Here is a 17,394-nt window from a genome sequence, read left to right on the forward strand (position 1 = left end):
GCCATGTGGTTTTATTTCTTTTTATTTACAGTGTATGTATGCTAATTTATAATGTACTAAATATAAATGTTGTATATATATATATATTTCAAAAGTAAACCGTTCCTTTTAATCATATATATATTTATAATTTCGCAGTTTAGCAGTTGCTGTCTAAATTGTTTTCTTCTGCATGAGCGTTGCTTGTTCTCTGTTGTTCAAGAAGTGTTGGTTTTAATTTAATTTTCATTATAATTATGTATGTATGGTATATATGCGCGTATGTATGTACCTTCATTTAGCACTATTAGCATACCCTTTAAATTATTGCTAACGCCAAAAAACAAAACGCTCGCATCTGCTTTTGGCGGGAACTGAGAAGAGTGCATTGAATAAATTCTTAGCAACAAAAAAAATTCAAAGCGCATCAACGAATACGTAAAGAATAAATACCCAAATAACTGCAGGACAGGCACAAACGGATAACAAGTCGGACACTTAACAAAACTGTACAAATATTTTAAAATGGCTCCTGAAGATTCTATATATGAGTTGCAAGTGAATTGATCGGTCGCTGATCTAATAACTAATGACTGCCTACAGTTCTCCGTTTCTCTTTTTAGCACTTTAATGGTAGCTTTTCTTGCGACTCCCAAAATATTTGCTTTTAGTATAGTGTTTTAGTTAGTTACGGCCTTAACATCCTAATTATGCTTTTCAAAATCACTTTAAACGGGGACCCCTCTTTCATTAAATTTAGCTAGGTTTTCTATTTTTGTTTTTTGCTCAAAATTGGGAATTTTTTAGCTGGACTTCTGGAGAAATGTTCATATGTTCCGTCTGCAAATTGGCTGCTTGTGTTTAGTTAAATTTAATATCAAAAGGAATGATATATATGAATAATATATATATATAAAAATAAAACAATGCACTTCCTTTACTGCTGACCCCGTGGCTTAGCTTTACATTGGCCCATCGATGGCGCTCACTTTAAGGCGGAAATAGTAGGCGGAGCGGGCCAGCATGCACCCCGCAATCACAAACAGTGCCACATAGAGGAAGTACATGCCACCGTGAGTCTACAAAATTAAGAAAACAAAAAGTTTTAGAAAGTCGTTAACTTAATCTTCAAAATATTGCTTACCGAAGCAATCGAGTATGTGCCAATGGTTACGCCGATGCCTGTGATGAGGAACACCAATGCCACAATTGCAAACATTACGCCGCGACTATTGGCAAACCGAGAGCCCACCGATGAGACCTTTCTGCAGTGTGGACACCGGGCCAAGGCGTTGTGATACGTGTTGAACTGCAATGACAGCCATTAGAAGGTTCATTCTTTAGGGGCAAATATTAAAATAAAGCTTACCAAAAACGTGTCGGAACAATGTCCACAGGTGACGCGGCACATGCCCGGCATGGTGGGCACGGGCGGGGTGACGGGACTTGGGGCCAGGTTGATGATCCTCTTGCAATTCGGCCTTGGACAAGCGATACGCTGCGAGGAGCTCTTGCAGATTAACAAACAGTTGCATGGGCAGCGAACATACTTCTTGCCCGGGGGAGCATTTCGAATGGGCTGTGGATAGTGAAAGGGTGCGTGAGTTTTAACTCAAAGTATGTAGTAAAGTGTAAGACTCACAGTAGCCTCATTGCAATGGGTGCACTTGACCACGTGCTGCTCCCGCTTCGTGGTGATGTCAATCATTTGCTGACATACCCGACAGGTGACCATGGGCACGCCTCCGGTGTTAGAGCTCTGATGATACGGCGGCGGCAGTTCATCAGGCCCAATGCATGGCACTGCTGTTGGTGCTCCATTGCCTGCAATTCCATTAAAGAACGAAAAATATCAAGAAGATGAAGAGGTTAACCTTCTGCCCTGCAATGTATGAACCTTTGGTGTAGAATAAATACATCTCGCCAGCAGTGTTCCCTCAACAACACTGCTCATCTGGTGGAGATTGCCTCGCAGAGAGAATGAAAACTGCATTTTCTGATAGTGTGTGGGTTGGAGAAGCTGCGATAAAGCCAAATGGGTCAATGTTTTGGCTCTATGAATGCAGTGTTCCTGTCTTGGCAATAAACTAGTGCAGCTAGACCGCAGTTGTGGTTCTCGACTCTCGAGCAAAACAAGTTCGAACTTTGTGCAAGAAGTTTATGTATAAATATAAACAAACCGGGAGATGAAGACAAACAAAGGCCTCGTTGGCCTACACTTTCCATGAAGATCTTATGAAGTTTGGGGATCATTTTGCTGACAATAAACTTTTTTACGTCTACTTAAAAAAGAACCATGAAAGGTTAGGTTCAGTTTTACTTTAGCAAACAAGTCTTCAATGTTATTCATTTTTAAAATGACAAATGTAATTGAGTAATTGAGTTATATATCGTTTGCATTTTTGTTCTGTAAATAGATTGTATGACATCTTACAGTTTTATGAAAAAACCCATTGACTGAGTAACGAATTTGTAATTTTAATGTCAATGTTTCTTAAACACAGAACGCAGAAAAATGGTTATCAGTTCTTTAAATAGAAAACTAAAGAGAAGAGTAAACACTAATTTTTACTTTATCAACTGCGTTATTTTCAGACCTATCTACCTATTTGGCATTGCAAAATTTTGCCTAGTTATACGAAAAAAAACTGTATTGGGAACATCTGTCGTTAAGACTCAAACCCATTGTAACTCTTAAAGTGTATATTAAAGATATGGCTGAGCTTTCCCTGAGTTGAAGATCAGGTTCCTTGGTAAACAATGAAAACGGAGACCCTCTGTGCCTGCATATTCGCCTGGGCTGCGATAAGGCAGCAAATCACACGATGACTCATAAACTTGGCTGCCCCGCTCTGCCACCACTTTATCAGCACCGCCAAATCGATGTTGATTAAACAGCTGTGGGGAACGCTTTTTTACCTTGATTAAGGCGTCCTACCATAAACAAAAACAAAGGGAATTTGTAAATACGACGATACCGGCATCGGTTAACTAAAATCGCATAAACAGAGAAAAATATTGATCGAAGCAAAATTAAAGTAAATAATATTAACAAAAAAAAAAAAAAATGATGACATGTAGATAATAATCAGAGAAGTTGTAAGCTAAATTATAAAATCAAAGTGATATCTAGTCCAAGCGTTACAATATCTTACTAGATAATTCGCTTTTGAATTCTTTATCTGTCATATAAGAAGAGACTAGGAGTGGTATTTTTTGTCTCTGCTTAGAGGCTGATTTTAGCTTACCATGAAAGATCACTTCTTAATAAAATATTATATTTTAAATTAGTAAAATTGACCGAAAGATCATTCATATTTACAAAGCTGTTTTAGAAACTACAATAATACGGAGATTCTTCTATCTTTTTTAAACAAGTATTAAATGCCAAAATTTATTAACTTGGGCTTATACTAACCTCAAATGTATCTAGAAACTAACTTTGACTAACTAAGAGCATAAACTTAGAGCATTATTAGATAAGTTTTGGACCCCCCTACATAGTCATATCAGTTTTTCTTTTTGTGCTTCACCCCCACAATGACTCAGTTGGGTGAAGTGTGAAAATGCCAAGTGAGACAAGCAGACAACTTGGAATCACGGCTGTGGATAAGTAGAGCGCCCGCACACTTGTTGGGTTTCCAATGCCAACCAGTGCGTCCGGTTGATTGGATGCGGGTTGAATGCCCGGCTTTATACTAACAATACGCACCATCTTCGTTGGTAGCCACTGATGAGCTGCTCCCGGGATTATCGGCTCCTTCCTCTACAGCGTTGTAGTTATTGCCGTCGTCCTTGTTGATCAGGCTCTGTCGCTCTGGATCAGCCATAATGGATTATCTCCCCGGTTTGGATTGGCTATATATATATATACGTAGGAGCAACTCCCGTTAGGTTGCACTTTAAGCTGCCTTTGTTGTTGGTTGCTGTTGCTGCGGCTGCAACGCTATAATCTTCAACTGGAAAATGTGGTGGAAAACCAAAAATTTTAATTGCTGTGGCACATATTTTTGATCAGTTCTTTGTTCCCGATTGTCGCCGCAGTCACTTGTTCGTCGCGGTTTTCACTCTCGTTTATTGAAACACATCCTCCCTTTTTTCCCTTTTCGGCATGCGCCGCAATTAATCAATTTTATGCCGCTGCATGTGCAACGCCCACGAAGACTCCCTCCTTGCACTTACACAACTGGCACTTGGTTGCATATCTTGCAATTTAGTTAATTGTTTAACAATTGCTGGCCATATTTGTGCTATAATTTACCTTATTTTTGTTGAAAATGCACTGCCGTGACTGCGATCTGGCCACACTGTGTCAGACTTTCTGGCAACGTTTGGCCAGGTAGTGTTAGGTGTGAGACCAGCTCTGGTAGAGACTTGCCACTTGGTTTATTTTTTTACAAAGAACCAGTTTAAAGTTTACAGTAAACCAGTGCTCATTTTGGAATCAAAACAATCTCAACGCAGTTAATACGAAATATGTCTAAACAGTTAAAGAATTCCAATATAAACGATTATCAGGACACTGAGAACACACAGAACGACGATAGTAACACATCAACAAGTTCCAGTGATTTTGAGTACAGAAGAAAACACAAATTACGTCGTAAATGCGATCGAAATGTGTCGTTTCATTATCAAGCGTTGCCCATGCGTATAGTTGGCGATAATTCCGTCAAAATAGTCGATATTCCAAGCTCTTCTCGAGATATAACACTAAACTCTGCGCAGATAATCGAGGATAGTTCCGATTCGGAATTTCATATTTCAAACGATACTAGCAATGATGAGCCGGCCAACAAGCCCATAACTTTTACAGCACGTGCATTAGAAAAGCCCGATTTGAAATTTATAAGAAAACTACGTAAACGAAAGTACAAAACAAATAAAACTTTGTATATAGAATGACAATTTCAAACTACAACTGTTGACGAGGGCTGTCAAAAGCCAAAAAGGCAGAAATTATCCAACACTGGAAACAAAAACCAGGGTTGGCTATTGCATTTTTGGAGTAGTGGTAAATTTTTACGAGCATAACTATTTACACTGATTTTATGTAAATAAAACAAACAAAGCGTAGGAAATTTAAGTGCAAAGTGTAAGTAGGACACGTGGACAGGTGTGGAACATAGAACTGCAGCAATAGCCAATGGAATTTCAAGTGAAAATCGATGATGATTTCATTTTCATGCAGCGCGTTGTTGTATGGGAACTTCGTCGTAGCTTGGCTCTGTTGTTGCTGTTGCTCATCATCCCTTTGTTGCTGTTGTTGTTGTTCCTGCCGCTGCTGCTGCGTCACAAAAACAGCGTTTATTTAGTTTGATTTTATTTACCTTTTTTTATATAGTCAAAACCGCCTGCTATTTTAGGGCATCGAAAGAGAACAACAAATAACAACAATTACAAAAGCAGGGCAAACACCTGTTCCTAATTGATTTTTCGCATTTTCCGCCGCTCTATAGACTATTCAAACATAATTTCGACTTGAAGAACAACTGTGTTTTGGCATTTTTAATCGCAGCAATTAAAAATAAGATAAGCTAGAAAACACAACACGGAAAAAGTTGAAGCCACACATGCAGAAATAGACCAACCGTAGTACCTATTATTGAGTAGAAATAAAAGTTAATCAATTCGAACGAACGAAATTTCAAACCCAGTTTGACCACCGATTAGTACACAAGAAAACAAAAGTTAGAAATCAAGAGAACTTGAAAATGGAGTCGCCACCGATGTTTAACAGTGTCGAAGATGAGTGTAGATATTGGAAGGAACGATCCAAGCAGTACCACAAAGAGTAAGTACCTAAAATATATAAGATTAAATTTATTTTATTTATTTATTTATATTAACCACATCTGATTTTATTTACCAGATGGACAGACGTTAAACAGGAGTACGACGAGTTCGTGGAGCAGTCACGCGAAATGGAAATCGAAATGGACGCCACTCTGGACCAGAAGCAGAGTATAATCAAAGATCTCACAGCCAAGCTCACAATGTTTGAGCGGGAAAATGAGTCCCTCAAGGTGGGTATACTTTCTATAAATTTTACACTTGTATATCATTGATAATCAAAGAGAATAGAGATTGTGTGAATATTGTTTTTTAAATCCCATTCTGAAACTCATTAACATTTGATATCAATCTCAGCTCAAGCTAGACTCGCATGGCATTGAAATGTCAAACATGGAGAAACAGTTGGATGCAGTTAAGAAAGACCGCGACACCATGAAGGTGTATTTGAGGCAGCTGGAGCAGAAGAACGACGATCTGGAGCGTGCCCACCGCATACTAAACGAAAGCATAGAAAACTTCGAAAAGATGCTCGATCAGGCCTACGAAAAAAACGCCCTCCTAGAGCTGGAAGTGGATGAAAAGGGAATGCTGCAGGAAAAGCTGCAGCGGCTGATGGATGAGACAAGAGGTGAGTAATTGCTGGTCATCTTCGTAGTCCTAATTTTATTTTATTTTCTTAATTTATTGCAGATCTTAAGCAGGAGCTGAACGTCAAGTCACGCTATACCCCAGTGGTAAATGGAACGAGCATTCCCACGGCCAGCAACACCAACAGCTCCATGAACTCGTCCGCCTCGCTGCCAAATGGTATTGTGGCTAACGGCGAACTGGCGAACCACGACAATACCGTCGCCACAAGAGCCACCAGCGTCAGCGTGACCGCCCTCAATGGTAGTTTAGTTAATAGAAACGAATATAACCAGCAGCTTTCGCTTAAAAGTAAGATACTCAGTTCCCTCAAGAAAACCAAACACGTGCTAAAAATTTCCAAATCGAATCGGCAAACGTTCAAGCCTTGCATTTAAAATTGTTTATCATTTGTTTTTCTTTTTTTTTACTTTTTTGTCAAAAAGTTAGCAGGCTTAAGATCCTTTTTATTTGTAATTATATTGTATATTATTAAAATTAAGAGTCCACAATGTGATCAGAGAGTTTGCGACATTTCTTGTAGGCAAATTGTTTGCGTTTTGTGTGCGTCTAGTAGCTAGTAGTTGACCAACTAACCTCTCGACTAACCAGCTGTGTATGTGTGCTTCCTCTTGCAGATCCCGACAACCAAATCAATGGCAATTCCTTGAACCCCAGCTCCCGCACAACGGCGCTCAACATTGTGGCCGACATTTTAAGAAAACTAAACGTAAGTCCCTCCGAAAAACTATGTTCGCCCCAGCATGCCAATCTCCCACACTCCCATGTTTTCTCTATAATTTTTTGTTATCCCTGTACCCAAACACTCCCACCTCCAGCTTATGTGTTTTTCCGTATGTTTTTAGTGGGACAAGGCCCTGTTATGTCCCGAATGCGAAAAGTTTCGCTGCGTTTGCGAGCGACCGGCGACACTGCAGCCGCCGTCAACGGCCAGCGAGACAAGTCTCTTTCGCCGTGCCTTTGGCGGCAGCAGCAGCTCAGTGGCTACCAGTAGCGCCCAGTCCACGCCTGTCAGCGATTGCAGTTCCTACGGCAGCCTTAATACTGGCTCAAACATATTCAAGCGCTTCGCCGAGCGCATGCGCAACTCGCCGGACTCAAGTCTCCCGCCCTGACAATGTGCTTCAATATATAAGCCTAATTTTAGTTGCCCTCCGTTTGCATTTATTAATTGCATTGGTTAATAAATACAAAATTTATTTGTACCTTATTTTGCATTCTTTGTTTTTGTTTATTGAGCACTTGTATCTTGTAATGGCACACATCCTTATGTAATCACATTTTCAAAATTATGAGTAGGCTGATTACGTACAGTTCAAGACAAAAATTTGTTCGTAAAACCTTTCCAAAAAAGCTTACACATTTGAGACACAAAGTTCTTAACAAAATCATTAACATTTTTTTACATTATTATTGTACACTATATCATCATAAAGCTTAAGAGGATATTTCAATCGATTTTTATTCTACTGCAATGAAACTATCCATAAAAAAGTTGCAAAAATATTCATTTCAATTCCTATTCTACATAAATTTACCATTGATTGCTTTTGATTAGCCTGCTTTTTCCTAATCCCTTGCCGTTTTTGTACTTCTTATAGGCCATGGAGACGAAGCTAAAGACGTACCGCGAGAATGGCCAGCCCATGCCGCAGCGGCATCGCTCCGCCCAGCAGTCCACACATCCGGCACTAGCCGGACTGCCTTGCCTCTCGCTGGATGCCGAGTGATGGGAGTCACCTCAGACAAAGCCACATCCTTAAACCCCCATCCGCAATCACCAAGGGCGGGAAAACTGTTCAGTTGGCTTTACGTTTACGTTACGTTACTTTAATGTTACTGTTAGCAATAATTTAGCTTCTTTGCTGCCTCTTTATTTATTTGAGCTAACTTGACTTTGTATAAACCATTTGCGATATTATCAATTACACAATAGTTGATGTTGTCGTTTCGAGCCCAACATATAACATGCCTTAGTACGATTTAAGAGTATACCACCTAAGATAAGTCCCCCATTTTCGGTTCACTTTGACTTTAATTGTTAACAGCAACGCTATTGTTTTTGGCATACAATGTGTTTAGCGAGTAAGTTTAAGGATGAGATACCCCAGAAAAATTGATAAAAGCAAGCGAAGAAGCTCTGTCCAAGTATTATACTTAAAGCGGACAAACAAATACTCGTAGCGTTTAGGAAAAAAGACAAGATCTGAATCCGAAAAGAAAACACAATCGATCAGCTAGATAAAACTGTAACTATCCGAAGAGCTATTTTCTGTTTATATTTACGTGCGAATATAAATTTGTGAAAATGCAAAAATATTGTTAATGGCAAAAACTACTGTATAAAGCATAACAAGAAAATCCAACGAACAGGCAAAAATATATTAATATATGTATGAATAAAGAGAAAAATAATTAGTTTAATAGAAACACAAAGGCAGCACTTCTATGTCAAACTATCGTTTGTTGTAATTAATTAGTTTTAAATATTATTTGAGTTCATTACACAAGGTGAATGCTGCGTCAATTCCTATGCCAAGGCCAAGTCCGTTTGGAAAGCTTTTTGCAGGGGAAACTTCCCCTAGTTTTTAGACCAACTTCAATGCGGATTTCTGCCAAGCTTTTTACCCCAAGAAGGAAGTTAAGACGGTGGTTGGAGTTGGCAGGTGGACTAGGTGTGTTACTTGGGGGTTTCAAAAATAAACTGGATCTGAAGTCGACCTTGTTTGGCGGGAAGGTCCGTTGGCGGTAAGCTAATGAAAGTACTCTGCTTTTTATAAGTAAGCACGGGTTAGCGTCCTCGAGTGCTGGCATTAAGTGAGCACAGCCAGCATGGATGGAAAACTTCTCTTCAGATGGAAAATCTCCCACACAACAAATGCAAAAAAAAAAAAAGGAAGAAGAACTAGTAGAAAAATGAAAATATGACACAAGCTTTTATCATACGCAGAGCACTTACCCATGGCAAAAGGGAAAGGGACAGACATTCTGGTGTTGCTGCTCTTGTTTGCTGCTGAGTGCATTGTTTACCGCCAGGGGCGTTCGAGTTGGTCGTCCGCAGGGCGGGGCGTGGCAGAAGCCATAAGCGGATTGGGAATGGCACAATGCAATTGCTGTTTGAAATAAAAGTGAGCAGACACAAAAGCTAGTCCTGCATGGGTGCACCGAAAAACAATTTGGATGCATTTCGGAGATCAATTTATATTTATATTCAATTCAAAATGCAATTGTTTTGTAAATATTGTTGAAACTTTAGAAGCTGTTCAATAGAAGGCTTTCAAAAAGGGAAGATAAATTTAAAAAGGATATATTTAAGTGGGGACTGCCGTTAAAATCAGTAAATAAAATTAAAAATGATTTAGAGACAAAATTCTGTATTAAATCAAATATGTTAAAATATATATAAAAAAGTGAATTATTTCTAAGAGTGTTATTGTTAAAGTAGAAGTGAGCAATGTAGGCTATCTCCCTGTCCGGTTTTTTTCATTTTCCAAAAGTAATTTGAAAAATATGCCCCGGTTTTTTTCCTGCCGCTGTCGCTTGATGAAGTCCCGCGAGAGGGACGATCCCTGGCAGCTAATTAACTGGCCGCGAATACAATTTCCCGGCGAACGCACAAAGGCCAACAATCAGGACCTGGCCAACATCACAATAAGCGGGTCAAGCGAAACTGCGAACCCGATTTTCCCTCTGCAAACAAACTCAATTGTTTCGGCATAAAAAACGAGCAAACAGCTCGTAAAAAAACTGTATCAAAAACACTGGCTTAAAGTGGAAGCTCTCGAAATGCCACAAAACAGGGTGTAAGGTCTGTTGGCCAAATTATCGTAGTCGTTAAACGAATGGCTTAAAGCTTTTTGGGCATAACTGGGTGTGTAATTAAAGTCCCTTAACTGGTTGAAAAGTGGTTATTAGTTTATTTTCAAGAGTAATAGGCTGTAAAATAATTAAAAACAAAAATGTTGATCCTAATTTTATTCTGTTTTGTTTTCTGAAGGAACTTTAATTGAGCTCTCAAGCCATAAATTTGGTTGTTGTCTAAATTATTATTTTATTTTTATATTAACAAATTTTAGAACACCTTTTAAAGTCCAATCTCTTTAAAATCTGTTAACGAATTCTGAATTTAGACATTCGTATTTGCTCAGTAAATATTTATTTCCAGAGAAAAATCAGCCGGGAAACGGAAGTTCAATTCCTTCTGTATCATTATCCACTAATACCGATTTCCTCTGAAATATTGTGCTCCCATCTAATACCACTTCCTGCGGCACCCTCTAAAAATGTCTGAGGGAGGTTGGCCAAAAGTTTATGGCATTTATGCTCTTTAAATATTTAAAATACGCGACGCGACGTCGGTAATGTTGGTAGGTACGGAAACGAGTACACAAACGGAAATAATGATGAGGTGTGTGTATGCCTTTGTTTTTGGTGCTTTGTGGGTGCCCGAGGGCCTTCAGCCAGGACTATCCACACCGTATATCCACAGCTATATGGTATGGTCCGGGGCATATAGTCCTGCCTAAACATCAAACAAAATCGATATGTGGGCGGTGTATATAATTTTTGGCATAAACAAGCAACAAGCAGGGCACACACACAGGACACACACCCCATAAACAGACACACACACACACACACACACACACTTAAAGCAGACCGGGGGGCCGTTTACAGGTTTGGTCCTTGCTTTGTTTGAGCGCCGCAGGACGCTCATTTTTCGTAATGAGTTTGTCTATGGGCGGAGGATGGGCAAATACCAAACTTGACTGGCTGCTGCAGCAGCAACTACTGGAACCGAATCCTGTTTGGCCAAAGCCCGGCCATATCCTTGAAAAATGTTTCCTTTTGGGTTTAAACATGTGAAAGTAGGTCTGCTAAATGGCCAAGTGCACTTCATGGGGTTTTTGATGCCAGTTTTAATTGCGAACTCTTCAATATGGGTTATGAAAAGGTCAACAAAATATAATTTTAAAGAGGTAAATAAAGTTTTGGGTAAAATAAATGCTTTATAAACTTCTATCTATCTGTTTTTCAAATTTATTTCACAGTTTTGCTATAGCAGTCATAAATCTCAAAGTCTGAAACCACAAAGTCTTTACATCTTTTTCATTCTGGAAAGCTAATAAAAAACAGTTTATTATAAAACTGTCATGAATTGAAGTGCAGTTTATTGCTTTTGTCGCTAGCAAATTACAAAATATATCTTTATTTTATGTATCTTTTATGGTGTTATGTTTTATGTCCTAGATGTATATGAAATATTTTATTTCAGCTGCGATGACTATGTAAAAGCTCTTTGCCTTAAAGAACGACTCAGAAGTTGTGGATCTTGCCAGTGAGGGTATACCGTATAGAAAGCAACAATTCGCCTTGATTCGAGAAGTCCTTAAGCACACACACACACCAATACAGAAGCGGAAAGGGAAGCGCGTTTACACATACAACGGTAAATCGTCCTGGGGGTCATGCGAGTGTGTGTGTGTTAGCTTGTTAGGAGTTGCGCTGTCGTCTGCCATCTTCCTGTGTTGCCACCTTCCGGTTGCCATTACACTGAGCATTTGCTATAAATAATTTGGTCTCGATTTGAAGTGTGAGCCGTGATAATGAAATCCCCTTGATTAGCCACCGATTGGCTGAGATATATATCCATGGGTTATATGTAGGGAGATATATAACGATGGAACTGCAGTTGGTCAATCAGTTGGACTGCGCTTTTAATTAGCACCCACACACAACCCCCCTGGTCCTTTTGACCACACCTCAAGTGGTCCTCATTAGCTCACATTTAGAGATTTAATTTAATTGCATCGAATTGGATTCGCCTGACCTTTCGTCTTTTGGTTGGCTATAGCTATAGCTGTAGGATGATGTCCTCGTGTGCGTAAGTGTCCTCCTGCAATTAGATTAATTGACTTTCACTGCTACTGCTGCTTCACCTTCGCAGGGAAACCAGCTTTATATATATGGATTTTATGTTGCGCTCAATGAATTGCCGTCAGTGGCCTTATAAAAATTGCCAGCGAAATGGGCCAGAACCCATGTGTAAACTGTTTTTTATGACACCGTCGAGATGCTCACCTTTGTGCTGTTTAGTGAATGCCAAATGGCCCTGGCCATTGTCTGCCTTTCATCCGCCCCCGCCTCCAGTCTGATTTACAACCCAACACACACACACACACACATGGCCGAATATGACATTCGCATGTGAGCTCCACAAATCTCTGTGGACCATTTTTACAGCCTGATCCGGACTCGACCGGAATCCTAATGGAAATGCCGCAAGTAAATCATGCAAATATATATCATATCAACTGAACAATGCTATCCTGACAATCGATGAAGCATCTCGTTAGAAAGATATTCAAGGCAGGAACATTAATCAGCTTAACCATTGGAATGGAGAAGAACTTTCATGTACGTATGAAATACTATCCTGAATATTACTTAATTTGATATGGAAGATAACACATTTAGGGGAAATCAATAAGTCTAACTCAAAGATAAATCACGTTTTTCTCGGCTACCCGAACTTTATGTGTTATTTTTAAATTAGACTTATAACAGCTGTGAGCTATTATGAAAGTAAATATATATTATAAACTTCTTAGGTGAACAATAGATTTGATTTATCTTGACCACTGATAACTCCAAACTTAGTAGAACGCACACTTGAAAGCTATCAGGCTAGCCCGTATGAATCCCAAGAGCGAGCACCCCAAAATCAGTTCTGTAGCATACTTTTTGGGGGCAGCAGTGATTCAATTTCCGAACAAAGCGCAACTTTGTGTTGTCCACACTTAAGGGAACTTTTCCTGATGCCTGTGTTCTCCTGATCCGATGTAAGCGTAGACCAATTAAGCGTAAACAAATTTGTTACTGTGGAAATATGAGAACCACTAGTTGCCTTCCGCCCATTCAACCCACACAGCCAACTCAACCCATTGGCCATGGCCAATGTAACCCATCCACCCACTTACCCACCAGTACATTTGACATTGACAAAGTAACGGGAGGAAGGGGGAGGGCTGCTTTTCAGTTCGGTGGATTCAACGCGCGGCGTATGTAAATATTTTTGGCTATTGATACGCGCGACTGGTTGAGAGAAGGATGACCCTGATGGCCAACAAACTGTTGCTCGGGCTTTAGAACATGCCGGGGAATTTTTTTCCCCAGTTAAGGAGACATTTACATCGACAAGCCGACACAAGGCATTTTATATGGGATTTTCCCCTGCGCGCAACAGTCTTTTTCAGACAGTTTACTGGCTAGCACACCGAAACCAAACTGAACTGAACCAAACCAAACCGTACGAAACCTAACCACTTTTGTCATTAAAGCCAACTTCGTGCTGTGGCGCCGAACTCCTCTGCTCCTGAGTGGCTCCACAAAATGCTCCTCCAGTCTTCTTGGGGACTTGGCAGCGTGTGCACGTGTCTAACGCAAGGTGTTTTCGGTTTATATTTGTACTATAGCTAAAGGTGCCTCACACAATCCCCACCATACATCATATTTTTCGGCGAAGTTTCGTAAGTAAAAAAAAATTGTATATATATATATATAGATAAATATATATATATGTGGTATGACAATCTATTATCATGGCAAAATGAACGTTATGCTTTAACGTGTAAATCTCGGCGCTAAGAGGATTACAATGTTTCAAGTAATTATTATCGGTGTCTGTGTGTGTTTTTGTTGTTTGCTCACCATAAACCTGCTGCAGGGAATTAACTTTGTTTCGATCTAACCACGTTTGACAAGTGTTGGAGAAAAAGCGGAAACGGAAGTGGGCGGTGCAGGGAAGTGGGGTATAAACTGTTTTCGCCATTTAGTTTTTAGTGTTTGCCCGCACTTCTTTTTCCTCTTCTTCCATATTTATTTATGCGCTGGCACACACACACACACACACACCTACGCACACCACTCACACTGCCACGTGTATGTGTGTGTGCGGGTTCTTGTGATACACTTAATCCGACATTTACAATTTTTGCTTAAGGATTTATTTATGGATTCAATATGTGTACAACGCTTACATTTCCAAAGGAGTGCGTGTGTGTACACTGGGCGGGAAAAGTTGAAGTTTCGATTTAAATTCATGGGAAATAAGAATTTTTAATTATTTTCTATTAGTTTTATGGATCATAAATTCTTTAAAAAGCGGTTGTGATGATTTTTTTATAATGATTTAATCTGAAACTTTCTCTACTAAAAATCATTCTATTGGAAAGAAAACGAAAAGGATTTGCTAGAACTTTTTAAGATTACAGAGTTGAATTTCTGTAAAATATATAAATATATTTCTTTGTTAAACTTTGATTTTTAGGGTTTCAATATTAAACTGCATATACTTCTTTGCCGTGTATGTTGTGTGCCCGTCTTAGTGTGGGTAAGCTGGTACCTTTTAGAATTCTTTCAGGACCAATCCCAGCTCGAATCCCCAGCCCATTTGCATGCGCAAAAGATGCTCCACTGCATACACTTATTTTCTATTTTTTTCTATAACTTATTTTGCTCTGCACAGTCACATATATAGTGCATTACTTTCTAGCTGATCCAGTAAAAGGTCAGCCATTCCCTAGAAGAGTAGTAGTTCATCTCGGCAGTTGGGGTAGAAATTTAAATGGAATCTGAATGGCAGACGGCAGCCGGCAGACGACACAATCAACACAAGCTGACAAAATGTGCAAATTCACAATTTTTGAACAATTCGAAGTTATCCGGAGGAAAAAGTGCATTCTCTGGCGACAGAGAGAGAGAGAGAGAGAGTGAGGGAGCTCCAGGTGTGTTTGGAAAGTGAAAGGGATACTCGAAATAATTGGAAATGGCAATGGCACAATATCCAGATGAGACTGCTGGCATTTTTAATCGCTTCTTTTTATGCGTTTCTTGCATTAAATATTACGAGCTAGTGAAACACAAATTTGAATTGCATCTGCAGAGAAGAGGGGAAAAAATGGAAACAAAAGCTTAATGGCTTTTGACTTAATTAATTTTCTGTTGTGTAGCTCCTATCATTCTACCTTGTTTAACAAGAGGAAAACAGAGGGATCAAAGGAGTTGCTTTGAAGGTAGTTAAGGTAGTAAATTTATTTCATAAATTTGAATTGTGCTTAATATTTAATAAACAAATTTACACTATCAATCATTTCACATATTGGCTTGTTTAAATTTCGTCATTTTAAGCTCTTGGAAGTCCCAGTTGGCTGCCATTCAGGAAAAAGAAGAAAAACCAAATTGATTGACAGAATAAAATTAAAGATTCCATTTGGCTGCCTACCAAAAAAACGGAATTGGTAATTTCGGAAAATTCATGAATTTTATGGAGTAGTGAATATTTCCTTTGCGGCGCATAAAATCGACTTCTGAAAAAATTCATGCAAAAATTTATAAAAGTTTGCAGTTTAAGAAAATAAACAATAGGCAAATTCAGTAAAATTCCCCGAAGTGTTAAATATAATTAAAATGTTGTAAGGTTAAGAAAACTGACACTTTGATTGATTTCTGTTAATTGACTTAAATGTTTATTTGCCATATTTTAGATTAAAACCAAACTGAAATCTATAGCAAATCCCTTTGGCTTACAATTATAAATGATCCAAAGGGGGACTAAAAAGCACATTCAAAATATAAATTGGCCTTTTAAATCTTAGATAGATGAGAGATGACAGTGGCTTGTGGTTAAATCAATATTTCTAAGATGGGCAAAAGCGTATTTATTTCAGGCCAAATAATACCCAAGGGAATGGGTTGCAGCTGCGGCAAACATTGAGGTAAATATCTGTTTACACAATTCGGCCAGAACCATTTATCATGACATTCTAATGGCAAATAAATAGAATATATTCTTGTTTATTCCTTCTTCTTTGGCTTTCCCAATGCTGACTTGTGTAAACCGTGAAAGAATAACAATAAATTGTTTGTTTGTCTGCAAAATTCTACAACGAACTGACACTTGCCTATGGGCATTGGAAATTTATTATTGGTACGTCGACAAGTTCTTAGTGCAGATTTTCCTTATATTATATATATTATTTTTCACAATTCGATTTCAAAATGGTTTCCATTGAATTCATTAGCGCTGGCCATCTGCAACATTTGGTTAAAAATAGAAACAGTAAACCCCCGCATCATCCATGTGGACATTGTGTGCCGTGGTACTCGCTTTTTTTTTTTGGTTTCTGCAGTCATGGTTTCTGCAAACATGGTGACAGCGGATACTTTGCACCACTTACTCCGGCGGAACGCCCCCGCCTTTGTTTTTGGGTTCGAGTGGAGGGCAAACATTGCCAACAAGTGTACGTGTGGGGAGAGCACTGAGAGAAATATTTTAAGAAAGAAAGCCTTCTGGATATTCTAGCCCCTCAAAGATCTTAAAGGAAACATGGAAAATATTTGTTAAAGTTGTTGAAATGATAATCACGAATTCTAAAATACACAAATTCAAATCTGTTTGTAAACTATAATTTAAAAAATATAGTAAATCCTGGTTTTCTCCACGTGCCTGAGTGAAAAATAACTAAAAAATATGGCAACTGAGCGACGGCGGCAAAATCGATATGGAAACTCTACATGATGTATAAAGTTGTTGCTACATAAATATCAAATATGCAAATATTTGCGAGGCTGCCACCTGAAATTCGTTCGCCCTCCTCTGCGAAAATGCTTAACTGAACTGAAGCGTTGGAAAATTTGATGTGCCACTGGGATTTCGGGATGGGTGGTGGTTATGGTGATGGTCTCGGCCTCGGTCTCTTTTTCGGTCTCGATTTGCCTGGCAATATGCAAAATCTCTAAAGGCACGCTACCGTTGCTACAGTCGGCCTGGGGAATAGCTGTCACCTTGGAACCGGGAACACATTGGTACTCCATCCATCGACCAAAAGCTCAAGGAAACACCTCTCTATATGGGCTGCGTTATTAACGCAGTCAGCAAGTGAGGAACGAACGAAAAGATCAAAAGCTTTA

The 17,394-nt window shown here is 39.1% G+C and overlaps 3 protein-coding genes across 5 annotated transcripts; 2 read left to right on the forward strand and 1 right to left on the reverse strand.

Annotated features, from left to right (window-relative positions):
• Positions 1-6: 6 nt before the first annotated feature.
• Positions 7-4,347, reverse strand: LOC108114322 (type I phosphatidylinositol 4,5-bisphosphate 4-phosphatase-A). 2 transcript variants are annotated; one of them, XM_017225240.2, is made up of 6 exons: positions 4,241-4,347; positions 3,692-3,938; positions 1,622-1,803; positions 1,349-1,558; positions 1,124-1,288; positions 7-1,058 (listed from the first exon to the last, which is right to left on the reverse strand). In XM_017225240.2, the coding sequence occupies exons 2-6, from the start codon at positions 3,807-3,809 to the stop codon at positions 942-944; spliced, it is 792 nt and encodes a 263-aa protein (XP_017080729.1). In that variant the 5' UTR covers positions 3,810-3,938; positions 4,241-4,347; the 3' UTR covers positions 7-941. The 2 variants fall into 2 exon arrangements, with proteins under 2 accessions (XP_017080729.1, XP_017080730.1); XM_017225241.1 differs by having other exon boundaries at positions 4,162-4,252.
• A 108-nt stretch (positions 4,348-4,455) lies between these two features.
• Positions 4,456-4,886, forward strand: LOC121530019. The gene has a single exon (XM_041818345.1). It carries the CDS (start codon positions 4,456-4,458, stop codon positions 4,882-4,884), a length of 429 nt encoding a protein of 142 aa, XP_041674279.1. The 3' UTR covers positions 4,885-4,886.
• Positions 4,887-5,662: 776 nt separating this feature from the next.
• On the forward strand, positions 5,663-8,853 carry LOC108114321 (nuclear distribution protein nudE homolog). 2 transcript variants are annotated; one of them, XM_017225239.2, is made up of 6 exons: positions 5,663-5,773; positions 5,852-6,005; positions 6,130-6,403; positions 6,466-6,714; positions 7,041-7,132; positions 8,025-8,853. In XM_017225239.2, the coding sequence occupies exons 1-6, from the start codon at positions 5,694-5,696 to the stop codon at positions 8,151-8,153; spliced, it is 978 nt and encodes a 325-aa protein (XP_017080728.1). In that variant the 5' UTR covers positions 5,663-5,693; the 3' UTR covers positions 8,154-8,853. The 2 variants fall into 2 exon arrangements, with proteins under 2 accessions (XP_017080728.1, XP_017080726.1); XM_017225237.2 differs by lacking the exon at positions 8,025-8,853 and adding an exon at positions 7,269-7,633.
• Positions 8,854-17,394: the final 8,541 nt, after the last annotated feature.

This window comes from Drosophila eugracilis, unplaced genomic scaffold (assembly GCF_018153835.1).
Source record: "Drosophila eugracilis isolate 14026-0451.02 unplaced genomic scaffold, ASM1815383v1 contig_2154, whole genome shotgun sequence".
Lineage (NCBI taxonomy): Eukaryota > Metazoa > Arthropoda > Insecta > Diptera > Drosophilidae > Drosophila > Drosophila eugracilis.

Bases quoted from the DNA above. Each gene is read 5' to 3' on its own strand.
- LOC108114322 (XM_017225240.2), bottom strand. From the start codon at position 3,809: ATGGCTGATCCAGAGCGACAGAGCCTGATCAACAAGGACGACGGCAAT. The intron at 1,804-3,691 runs GTGCGTATTGTT...ATGGAATTGCAG, and splicing joins AGTGGCTACCAACGAAGATG to GCAATGGAGCACCAACAGCA. The intron at 1,059-1,123 runs GTAAGCAATATT...TTAATTTTGTAG, and splicing joins GCACATACTCGATTGCTTCG to ACTCACGGTGGCATGTACTT.
- LOC121530019 (XM_041818345.1), top strand. From the start codon at position 4,456: ATGTCTAAACAGTTAAAGAATTCCAATATAAACGATTATCAGGACACT.
- LOC108114321 (XM_017225237.2), top strand. From the start codon at position 5,694: ATGGAGTCGCCACCGATGTTTAACAGTGTCGAAGATGAGTGTAGATAT. The intron at 6,006-6,129 runs GTGGGTATACTT...TATCAATCTCAG, and splicing joins GGGAAAATGAGTCCCTCAAG to CTCAAGCTAGACTCGCATGG. The intron at 6,404-6,465 runs GTGAGTAATTGC...AATTTATTGCAG, and splicing joins GCTGATGGATGAGACAAGAG to ATCTTAAGCAGGAGCTGAAC.